The 12,529-nt window shown below is 43.2% G+C and overlaps 1 protein-coding gene across 1 annotated transcript in view; it reads left to right on the top strand.

Moving 5' to 3' along the window:
* Window positions 1-12,061, top strand: part of furinb (furin (paired basic amino acid cleaving enzyme) b) — a 77,866-nt gene extending 65,805 nt beyond the window's left edge. The window contains exons 10-16 of the mRNA XM_019894281.1: window positions 1,339-1,439; window positions 3,089-3,192; window positions 4,931-5,048; window positions 5,146-5,325; window positions 6,399-6,526; window positions 9,551-9,679; window positions 10,864-12,061. Coding sequence (XP_019749840.1) covers window positions 1,339-1,439; window positions 3,089-3,192; window positions 4,931-5,048; window positions 5,146-5,325; window positions 6,399-6,526; window positions 9,551-9,679; window positions 10,864-11,516 — 1,413 coding nt within the window. The 3' untranslated portion in view covers window positions 11,517-12,061. The remainder of the gene's footprint in view (window positions 1-1,338; window positions 1,440-3,088; window positions 3,193-4,930; window positions 5,049-5,145; window positions 5,326-6,398; window positions 6,527-9,550; window positions 9,680-10,863) is intronic.
* Window positions 12,062-12,529: the final 468 nt, after the last annotated feature.

Here is a 12,529-nt window from a genome sequence, read left to right as displayed (position 1 = left end):
GTGGGATATTGGTCAACGACAATTGTTCAAGTATGTAGAGAGCTAGTTCCACAGGGGTGTGCAAAAATGCAAAGAGCTACTATAAATTTGAGTGACTGTTTAGGGATTCATGGCAATAGGGAAGAAGCTATTTGAATGTCTGCTGGTTTTGATGCGCATGGTTTGGTCGCGGGAGTAGCTGGGGGGTGGGGGTGGGGGGTCCAGTAGGCTTTTCCTTGCCCTTGTATTGGTTCTATCGATGTGCAAGTTCTCGAGAGCGGGTAGAGCGGTACCAATGATTTTTTTCGCAGTCCTAACTCTCAGTTGCAGTCGGATTTCATCCTTTTGTGTGGCGGCCCCAAACCAGACTGTCATAGAGAAACACAGGACCGATTCGATGACTGCTCTGTAGAACTGTCTCAGCAGCTCATCTGGCAGGCCATGTTTCCTCTTGCAGCCTCAGGAATTACATCCTCTGCTGGGCCATTTTCAGGATGGAGTTGATGTGTCTCCCACTGCAGGTCCTGGGAGACTGTGATTCCTAGGAACTTGAAGTTCTCAACAGTTGACACAGGGCAGTTGGGTAGTGTGAGGAGCAGCTCTGGCAAGCTGCAGGTCGTGTTGGCTACACCAGAGCCATTCTTGTCGGTACGCAGACTCATCAGCGTCTTTGATGAGGCCTATGACTGTGATGTCGTCTCTGTTGACATGCAGTTGTTCGTGTAGAGGGAGAAGAGCAGTGGCGAGAGGACGCATCCTTGGGGGACCCCAGTGTTGATGATGCGTGTTGATCATGCCCTAACCTTTTGAAAAACTGAGGATGTGAACCTCTTTGTCACGTTTATCTACGACCAAATAAGTCACTTCCATTCTTGAATTGAATGGCATAATGACTGAATAAATTTACCGGGACATGCAGTTAGTCACATACTTAAATTCTGAAACTTGGTACTGTACCAGTCAAAGATTTGGACACAGTTTCTCATTAAATGAGTGATGTAACCGGGGATAAAGCTGCCTTCTATGTGCGCTGGAAAACTTGAAAACCGCAAAGAAGCTAAATCTAGTCTTTCTTTTTTTTTTTTTTTTTTAATTAGAGTATATCGTTCTCATGTAAAATTTGCTTTCATGGTCTCTAGTTCTATGGCGCCATTGCTTGACACATAGGACTGAAAAGGAAGGTGACTCTTCCGTTTTCTTTCCTGTTGCTCATTTTGCTCGTGACAGGATCTTCTTTGGTTTCCTGGCCCTCAGTGTCGAACACTCAACATCTTTCACTGTGAATTTCCATCACACTTAAGTGGAATACTCGATGTGTAAAATTGAATGTGTCTCTCCATTTCCACATCTCTCTCGAAGGTGACAACAGACCTCAGGCAAAAGTGCACCGATTCGCATACAGGAACGTCAGCTTCAGCACCACTCGCTGCTGGGATTATTGCTCTGGCGCTGGAGGCCAAGTGAGTTGAATCATTCTTCTACAACCATCGAGCTTGCCCTGTTTCCAATCAAATGTTGTCTAATCTTATTTAGTATGCGGCACTGCAAGCTCAGAGGTAAGTGTGAATATTAGTTTGCACACCGAGCCTGCCAAAATCCCAGCCCAGTTTATCCCCCAGCAAACTGATCTTTTTAGAATCACTTAATTAGCCAGACAAATTAGACTTTATCCCACACAGGCATCAGAATAGCTTTCAGCCGTCAGTGACATCTTCAACTAGAGAGTAGTCCCCCCATCCCCCGTTGTTTTTCATGCAGGTTTCCAAATTACTGTCAGCAATTTTAATGTGTTCCATCACGGTGCTTGTCTTATGTCATACCTTGTGCATGTTAAGTTTCCTTATCTCCATAATCTCCATAATGCTTGTAAGTCTCATTCTAGCAATTTGCTGGCATGATTTTAGCTTTAACCCTGAAAAAACTCACAAAGCTGTTTTAGTGCAGGAGCAGGCAGAAATGGCAATATGGAAAAAATAAAATGAAGCTCTTTTCACTGTGTGCTTCTTTGAGCATTCTTGTCAGGGCAAAAAAATACAAAACAGATATTTAAACCTTCAAGGATTATTGCCGAATTAACAATGGAGTGCACTTCTGTTACGCTTTATAATCTTGCTCATCCAATAAATGTTACAGTTGTACATTCCAACTGTAATTGTGCGGTCAGCCTAAATTGCGATTCAACAATTTATCATCTTCTAATATTAAGAAGGGTCTGTGCAGGAAAAAGCATCTGACATTTTTCTGTGTTCTGCCACTCACTGACCTTATTCAAACTTAAATCCGTTTTTGTTCTGAAGGCAGACCAATAATCATATCAACGTCAAAGTATATCCGACCTAAGCGGTGGGTCTCGTGAAAGATCACATCCAGCATGTTTCCCTTGACATGAGTAACATCTGATCGATGATGTTTATGGGAGCTGGGTTCAAAGGCCATGCCTGTAATTTGTATTTGTCAGTGCTTTACGAGAAGACATTTTTCAAACTCTGATCTCCTTGCGGGCACAACAGGCTGTCATCTGTGACAGCGCTCTATTTTATCACGTTGTAATCTCATCTCTAAATTTGCCCGACATGACAGGTCGATCCATTTGAAAGGAAGTATTGTCTTTCTTCTGTTCCATTACTCCATCATTCAGCTCTGCACTTCTTGTGGAGATGATATTGAAATAATGGGAGGCTCTTGTCCATCAAAAGCACACTGTCCTATTTGACAGTATTTCCGACAGTTGTTAGCTTTACAGTAAGTCAAAGCATTGCTCCTGATGGGCCTTTTCATTCAACTTCTTTGTTGTATGGAACATTTAAAACCGCACTGTGAAACAGCATAGTTGTCATAGTTAAATGACATGGTGCTCAGGCCCTTGTCTTGACCTTGTTAGAGTATTCTACAAACATTCTGCCTCTCCATTGTAACGTGCTAAATTATATTTCAGCAAAGGGCGGCAGACTTCTCAGGGTTTTTCACATCCCTTCGCTTCCTTTCTTTTGCTATACAGTTAGAGGTCAGTGAAGCCTGACAGCTCATAATATATGACAGGGACTAAATTACTCCTTCTACTCTTGTGCGGCATGAAGATTAAGTGGTCTCTTTCCCCACATCCTGGCAGTACGAACCTGACCTGGAGGGACATGCAGCACCTGGTGGTGAGAACAGCCCATCCCAAACATCTCAGCGCAGGAGACTGGAAGACCAATGGAGTTGGACGCCGAGGTAGTACTGACTGCACTTGCTTGTGTACTATTAGCACTGTTCATTCAGTATCAAAAGGACCTCCTTCTGTTTTTACAAATCTCACTTAAATGTTGGATGCGCGTGATTGGTCAGTGTGTCCGCCATTCTGGACGTGACATGTCCATCTGTGTCATGATGCATTTAAATTAGAGGTGTCAAATTATCGCGTTAATTGCGATTAATTAATGCCAGTCATATTTCATGCGTTATGTTTTTGACCGCATTAATCTAAATTTTAATCTCTAACTTTATTGTTTCTGTAGTCGGTTGCCTTTTTCTAATATCCCTTTTTATGTGTTGACTTCCTGTGTTCGAGTTGTTGAAACTGTCAATTTCAGCCTGAAATGGACATTGATTGGCTGTCATGATGTTTATGCTTGTTTAGCATAAGCTGACTGGCTTCCGTTTGGCGGGCTAAGTAAGCAGTGGTGAGGAGAGGAGAGGTGAAAATGGAGGAGCATGTGAGAGTTCTCGGCACAATGAATGGACAATTTACATTCCAAAAACGCCCTGACGGCACTATGGATAAAGGTAGAGTGTTGTGCCTAATTTGCAAGAAGGAGTTTGCTTACCACCGAAGCAGCTCAAGTTTAGCCTCCTACATCAATGCAAAGTCACGAGTGCAGCCACGACTAACGTTAGCACAGAAAGTGTTACCATTAGAGCAGGGGTCCGGAACCTATGGCTGGCGAGCCATATATGGCTCTTTTGATGATTGCATCTGGCTCGCAGATAAAACAAAATATTTTCGCTTGTTTAATGCATCCATCGATCGATTTTTCACTGCTCATTTCCTGTCCGGGCTGCAGTTGGCTCCAGGAGCAATTTTGATTGGATGATACTGGCCGATGTTGCCGTTACTGTGGAAACAGGTAAACGCCCCTTTTGAATCGGCCTGCTCGGTCATTAGCTCAAAGCTAATCCTTCGACGAATAAGATGGCGAAAAGAAAAAAGATAACAAGTATGGTACACTTCAGGACGAATGGACCGAAGAATTCGCCTTTGTGGAGAGAACAGGTTCTGCAGTGTGTCTAATTTACAATGACAAAATACCATCGATGAAACGCTTAGAATGCAAAGCGGCACTTTGACACGCCCCATCCTACGTTCGCATCAAAATACTCTGCGAGAGACAGCAGAACGGAAGCGTGCAAGCTAATGAGCAGGGTGCAAGCTAGCCAGCAGCAACTTCGCATATGGACCCGGCAAGCTGACTTTCATTCCGATAGTTTTGCTGGATTTCTAGCAATCGTGAGGAACGGAAAACCATTCACATTAATGGTGAGTATTCTCACAAAATTACTTTAAAGAATACATTCAGAGACTTTTTATCCTGACATTTTATTGAAATCACTTTTAAAATACAGTTTATATATATATATATATATATATATGGCTCTCACTGAAATACATTTCTAAATATTTTGGTTTTATGACTCTCTTAGTCAAAAAGGTTCTCGAACCCTGGTCTATGTCCTGCGATTGGCTGTCTACTACCACTGTTCTTGCGCGAAACAACTTGGGATGGCTTCCAGCTAACCCTTGGATGAGCAGTATAGAAAACAAATGGATTATCACAAAAGCGAACCAATTCCTTGTTGGTGTGTAAACTCCAATTCCCTTACTTTATTGGCTCAGCACATCCACATTGTTTACCCAACAGTCTCAGCCAATCAGTGACCTGGAAGTAATGCCAACAATGTTTTCTTCCCTTAGTGAGTCACTCATACGGATATGGGCTCCTGGATGCTGGAGCAATGGTGACTTTAGCGCAAAACTGGACCAGAGTGGGGCCACAGCACCAGTGTGTTCACACAATGCTCGCAGAACCAAGGTGAGGGTTGAACACATCAGTCACCATATTGCCCCTAAGGAGTGACACGTTTATTTGCGTAGACACGCACCATTAAGTTGTCTTGTCAAATCTGCAGAGACATCGGGAGCAGGCTGATGTTCAGAAAGAGCGTCGATGCCTGCTGGGGACGGCCTGACTACGTCAGCTCTCTGGAACACGTTCAGGCTCGTCTCACTCTCCTCCACAACCAGAGAGGCAAGCTGGCGATCCATCTCATCAGTCCTCTGGGCACACGCTCTACCCTCTTGTTCCCCAGGTATACAACGAAACACTCTGCACACTGGACAGTCTGGCTTTTTTTCACTTTGAATTTCACACGCGACTTTCAACAAAGCATGATATGTTTTTGAGCGAAAATATGTTGTGGCAGAACTGGTTAATGTGCAAAAAATGTTTAACGTTGACAGTAACTATTTGGAAGCTGTGAAAAGTTACCTGCAAAATATTGGAAATATTACAAAACGTTCCTCATGACATGATGTTAATTGAGGGACAGTGAAACTCCTCTACAACGAAATCATGTTTGCAGCAAGAAATTTTTCACAACAGGGTTTTTTTCACTGAAGCAATTTTGATCTCAGATGTAAACACACACACACACACACACACACACACACACACACACACACACACACACACACACACACACACAAACGTATGTGTACTCATTATTTTTATTCCAGTAGTGCATAAGTATGAGCATACACTTATTTGACACTTCATATAGTCAGTGTAGAAAGAAAAAAAGGGAAAGAAATTGCGAAATTTATGATCAGCATTCACTTTCACTTACATCAATTTTATTTTGCTTCCTCCGTCTTTCATTTTGATCACTTTTATCCTCTCTTCCAGCGTCAGAGCTCTTCTTGTCTGAGCTGCTTGACATCCAAAGGTCCGTTTTGGAGCATTTTAGCAATGCAATGTTCCTGCTGCGTCTGAAACTAACAATAACAAATACTTCCTGGACTACTGCGCATGTGTAAACCAGTGTGGTGGTTGCAGTTGCCGTTTCCGAACGAAGCAGTTGAAGTCGCTGTTGGATTAGACTTCGTTGTAGTGAAAAAGATTTCGTATAACGCAACAGGGTTTTTTTTCGTTGTATGGGGGGCAGGAAAGTGGGAATAGTGTTAATGCATGAAGATTTCTTCACACTAGGAGGTATTTTCGCCCATGTAGGTTTCGTTGTAGAGGGGTTTCACTGTATAAACATATTTGGTTTGAAGTATTTCAGTTTATTCCTATTCAGTTGCTCTCTATATCTCTCTCCAAAACATGCTTTTAATTCTGATTCAGAGAAAGAAATACCAAGTGTTATCGTTATTTTTACAGGCCAAATGACTTCTCCACTGAGGGATTCAATGACTGGGCCTTCATGACCACCCACTCATGGGATGAGGATCCTCAAGGGGAATGGACCTTGGAAATTGAAAATGTTGCAGCTACTAGCCGTGACTACGGTAACCTAATTGGCTTACATTATTTGTCACTTGCATCACGTCACACATCCATCCACAAGACATTTTTTGTAAACTTTTTTAAACAACCCTATTAGACTATTAGACACTATTTAGAGGTACTGACAATTAAGCGAAGGCTCGTTTCCGTTGCTGGGTCCTCTCGTTGGAATGAGCTGCCACTGAACATTATGTGCATGCTCCCTCGCTGCCCATCTTTAAAACTTTGTTGTTGTCATATTACATACATTATATGAGATATATGGAAGATAATTTAGGATGATGGGACCGTCCCGTGTTTTTCTTCTGGTCCGAGGGGGATTGCTTCCACCATGACTCAAATGGCCAAAGGGCAAAATAAATCATTTTGTCTGAATTTACAACAAAACTAAATAGGCTATTGGTCAGCACATACGCCACCTTTCCACAAAGTTTTATTGAGCAAAATGTTTGCATCATCCTGATAGCTTACTCACTGCCTAACATTCATCAAAATAATGCCTGTGCCCTTTTAGCCTTGAAGTAGCAGATATAGTACAAGTCTCTCAGCCACACATCACTAGAATAGAGGATAAAGCGAGAGGAATTCTAGGTCAGGGGTAAAAGTATAAAGATACGGTAAGCCTCTTTCTTTAGGTTGGACTCCTATCCGTATTGAATGAAACATATATCTACTGACTGACCTTTGCTGTCCCATATAATGGAAAGCAGAAGATTTTTTTTCCCCCTCCCTCATTGAGCATTGTTGTCCTGTTTTTCCATTTATTTTGTCAACTCTCTGTTTGTCACAGTCCTCTCCCCCACCGAGCTCACCAGCTCCCATTTTTGTAAGTGGAAATAAAGACTGTGCCTATCTTTTGGCGTCAGGCAATGACAACCACAGCGGTGTTATATTATGCCAACATGCTGTCATCTTCCCAGCTGGGATATTGTCTGTGCAAGGGCAGATGGAGGCTCATTTTCTATAACGCTGCATAACCTTTTTCATCCTCCTTCTGTCCTGCAGCATTACAAAAATAAAGAATAAGATAGTGAGGCACTGAGATTTGAAAGAGAAACGTGAGATTAGATTTGTGTGGTTGCCCGAATTATTACTGAGAACACACATTCAAATGTAAAAATGAAAATTTGCCAATTTTGCCACTTGCCCAGAAATGTGATCACCACCAGTTGGAGAAATGCTCATCCGCCAAAGCAACCTTTTTAAAATGGTTTCTTTTCAGCGGAAACAATACACCAATATCACCAGTATGCCGCAGTTCATTTGATATGACTCTGTGTCTAATGTTTTGGGTACTTTATTTCACTGCGCAATTGGTGCAAACACCTCTCGTTATGATTTATACAGACAGCCTTGCAAACTGTGAAAATGAATCTTTTCTAAATGAAGCGGCGTCAGTCAAACCGCCCGGGCATTTGCTACGGCTCTGGGACGAGCGCTCATTAGGTTGTGGCAGGAAACTACGGTGCTGTGTGTACTCAGAGCGCCTGCTGTCTGCCTGTGCCGTCTGCAGTATTATGGTGACTTGACTTGCGACACATTCAGCATTTACTTCCTCCCCCGTGTCTTCATGACACATTTCACCGTGTATTTAATTCAAAAATGACACTGACTAAAAAGAGAGCCCATCACCATGCTGCCTTGTTTGTTTACACAGAATTTATCAACACCAGCAATATTCCACTCCAGCGTGTGAAATGATGCTTGATGTTTGTCATTCATTTTAAATGAATTGATTTACACGCACATCCATTTGGTAGCGTTCCGACAGCCCGAATAGCCTCGGTGCCGTTTTTACTCAGAGCGGCTGGGCGTGACAGCAATGTGATTTTTCTGGCTTTAAAAACAGCTGAGAGTAGCTGCAGTTATGTTCAGAATAATAGGATGAAATAATGGGTGAGTAAAGCTCAAAATCCTTGTTATGGTTTTTATGTCCGCACACTGAAATTCAGAGGCAACACTGCACACTATTCCAAGTCAAAATGATGAACAGAAATGTGTTGTGTTTTTCCTTTGTAGAAAATGTCCAAAAAATAGCAATCTGCGTTTCTATCTTCATAAACTCATTTACTTTGTAAACTAAAAAATAAACTGTCAAGACTTTGCTTTCCTGTGACTGACTTAATATGTACAACCAAACAGACCAGTAAGCTACAGTAGCTGCATCTTGTTTCCACACCAACCCGATGTTAATGTTATGCGCTGGCAGAACCTTAATCCAGTCAAATCAATCAATCCAACTGTTTGTTTATGAGGTGAAACCAAGACATCTAGAGTAAAGTACCATATTTTCCACAGTATAAGGCGCTTCCTAGTATAAGGCGCACCTTCAAAAAATTGCCTATTTTCGAATTGTTTGCCTTTGTAGGGCGTGCCACATTATAAGACGCATAGAATAGAAGCTACAATCGTGGCTGCGGTTACGGAATGCATCCATTAGATGGTGATACTCTAAAGGGAATAAAATACAATCCAGCTTTATTTATATCAAGTTTTCACAACTGCTGTAGCTAGCTGTAACAAAGCTCTTTACCGAACATTTAAAATACTACGTCCAAGGAATCAGAATATTGATCCATATATATATATATATATATATATATATATATATATATATATATATGGTGCATTGGATTATAAGGCGCGTTTGAGGAAATTGAATGCTTTTAGGTGTGCCTTAAAGTGCAGAAAATACGGTACTCCAATTTTCTGAGACTGGAACACCAGTTCACAGGTGCCAGACGTACTTGGACTCCATGCAACACAGGTATGAAGCAATAAGAAACATTTACCGTCTAAATGTTTGGCTTTTTAAAGAAAAAGGCTGACACTGCTTTTCCCAAACCTTTCCTTTACTTCACTTTCTTTGACTGAGTACAAGTTGCAGTGTTCCCAATGCGTTTGTGTGTATTGAAATATCACCGTAATACTGTTAACACAACGACTAGTTTCCTCTCCAAGACATTTTCAAAGTTTCTCATCCGTATCCCCCCTCAACCTCCTGTTGGTCTGTCCATCTCTTTCAGGAGTGCTGAGTCAGTTCACTCTCACTCTGTGGGGGACAGGCTACAACGTGGTCAGCCCTTTGTTGTCGGACTTCCCTCGGCCTTCCAACAACAGCTGCAAGACGTTTGATGCCCAGCAGATCTGCATCGGTGAGATGTTTTACACACAGGCCATCAGTTGTCCCGGAGCATGCTCTTTTATGTTCCAACAAACTAAAATAATGTGTTATTCATTGTAAAATGATGACATATATTTCAGTTTTTCCTGACGACATTGCATGTTTGCATAATGGCATAATTTGTACTTCCTCCATTAAAGGCCATTAGAAACGAAAGGCTTGCGCGAGTTTGAATCACAAACTAGGGATTGACAGCAGACAGGAAACAAATCAGAAAACTTTAGACTTGGCCCTGATTTACTAAAGGTTTGCCTTGTGTGTGTGAACGCAAACGAGTCAAACAGACGTCTGTCTTTTTTCAGCTGCCTTCAATGGGCAACATTGAGTTGTAGAACTTTTCTGCTTTGTCTCTGCTTCAAGGCGGCAAAGTGCCACTCAATCAAATTACATATTCCCTTAGAACAGTTCTGCTGCCTGTCCGGACTCTCCCATAGAGATAAAGTGAGAAGCTTGGTCATCCGGGAGGGGCTCAGAGTCGAGCCGCTTCTCCTCCACGTCGAGAGGAGCCAGATGAGGTGGCTCGGGCATCTGATTAGGATGCCTCCTGAACGCCTTCCTGGTGAGGTGCATGTCCCACCGGCAGGAGGCCCCGGGGACAACCCAGGACACGCTGGAGAGACTATGTCACCCAGCTGGCCTGGGAACGCCTTGGGATCCCCCGGAAAGAGCTACAAGAAGTGGCTAGGGAGAGGGAAGTCTGGGCTTCTCTGCTAAAGCTGCTGCCCCCGCGACCCGACCAGATATGCAGTAGAAAATGGATGCATGGCAGTTCTGCTGCCCAGTCTTTCCATATGATTTTGCTGCTAGATTTACCGACTTTTCAGACACAAGTAAGGATTTATTTTCTCCAAAGAAGCACCAAAACCGAAAAGAGTGTTGTTGTGGCAGTGGCAATTATATCGTGTGTGAGATTTTTTTTCTCCCCGCTGTCTCCTCTATTGAGTGACAGAGAGCTACAGATGACGTGTTGTCAGCTTTGGCTGTGTTCTCCGAGATGAAATACATCTCTGGTGCCAATAGAGCCACAGCAACCATGATGACGGTGTCGAGATAGCGACGGCTAATTTGAGTCATTCTCAAATTACCCGTCATTTTATCTAAACGCCATCGATGAAACATTTGCATGTTCTTGTTTTTGTCTTGCTCCTCCCACAGAATGCAGCCCAGGCTTCTCCCTCTTCCTCCAAGGCTGCGTCAAGTTATGCCCTCCCGGTTTTACGTCGGGGCCGCAGCTCCTTAATCTCTCTCTGGAGAACTGGGTGGACTTGTCTTCAGTACAAGCCTGCCTGCCCTGTCATCCCACCTGTCTCACCTGCTCTGCCACGGGGCCCGCAGACTGTCTATCCTGCCCGCTTCACAGCCGCCTGGTCCTCACCTCCTGTTCGCACCAGAACCAGGTCCAGCGCAAATCTCCTCTTGCTGGCGGAGAGCCCAGACGAGAGGATCCAGCGACGGACGATGATAAAAGCGGCGGAGGCGGGGAATCTCCTGACCCGCACTCGTCTTCTCAGCTTCCCGCCGTCGTGGCTGTGCTCAGCTGTGCCTTTATCCTGGTGGCCTTTGCGGGAGTTTTTCTCACACTGCAGCTGCGCTCGGGTGGCTGGAGAGCCAAATTGCCCGACAGACGAGTGGACTTTGGTTTTGGCCTGGGCCGAGGACAGAAGAGGAAGGCTCGCATATGCTACAAAGGGATCCCCACCGTGTGGGGGGATGAGGACATGACCGCCTACGAGTCTGAATCAGACAGTGAGGAAGTTGAGGGTCGGAGCGAAAGGACAGCTTTCATCAAGACGCAGAGTGTTATCTAGTCGACGCCTGGACTTCCTGTTACAGGGTTCCTCGGTTCACGGCAGAATTCCGCAATCTGAATTTGTAAGTAAAATCATGTCGTAGTTGATCACTAATCTATGCTGATCTGGTCAGAAGTACAGTTTGAAAAAGACTTTGAGGCCAAAAGTACAGGGTGTTCCTAAACATATGACATCAATTGAAATATGCAAATCTAATTAAATCAAGGGTTCTTCGTGCGCTTGCATGAGTTGTCTCCATGCTTCGTCCTGCTTTCCCAAAACAAGTACGTTAGGTCAACTCAACTCAAAACTCATATAACAGTGGGAATCTGCAGAGGTGGGCACGTCAGTCTGTCAGTCATCCTTCCAACATTATTTCAGGCTGGCCCACTGCGTCCATCAGTGGCGGCGAGAGTCACTCTGTGTCAAAAACGTGTTTACTCCGACGCACACAGGCGCAACCGAAGCAGACTTGAATAATAATAAATAAATAAATTGGTGTTGTTTTTACTTTCGGACCTGCAGTTACTTTTTCCCATATTGTTTTAATTTCACCAATTGTCACGCTGCATGTGAAATAGTAGGTCCTTGACACGGATTGGCAGTCGACTGGGCTGCCCTGAAATAATGATGGAAGGGTGACTGACAGACTGACATGCCATCCTCTGCAAATCTGAGTGTGTGTCTGAAACTAACAATTACTGTTTGTCAATTGTAGATTCATCTGTCCATCATTATTTTGTTGATTAATCAATGAATCCAATTTTTTTTAAATACTTAAATTTCCATCCTCTTATTCAAAAACAGAAGTATATATATCTATATATATCTATATATATATAGATATATATATCTGCAGTTGCCAACTGTATTGAGCAGCACAGTATCTATATATATATATAGAGAGAGAGAGAGAGAGAGAGAGAGAGAGAGAGAGAGAGAGAGAGAGAGAAATTGACAGGGCAAAAAAAGAACAATTTTATATACTATATATATATACACACACACACACACACACACGTGTGTGTGTG

The sequence above is a fragment of the Hippocampus comes genome, unplaced genomic scaffold (genome assembly GCF_001891065.2).
Source record: "Hippocampus comes isolate QL1 unplaced genomic scaffold, H_comes_QL1_v1.1 scaffold104, whole genome shotgun sequence".
NCBI classification, from domain to species: domain Eukaryota; kingdom Metazoa; phylum Chordata; class Actinopteri; order Syngnathiformes; family Syngnathidae; genus Hippocampus; species Hippocampus comes.
Note: the sequence above shows the minus strand (reverse complement) of the source record. Positions and strands in the feature narration are given on the sequence as shown.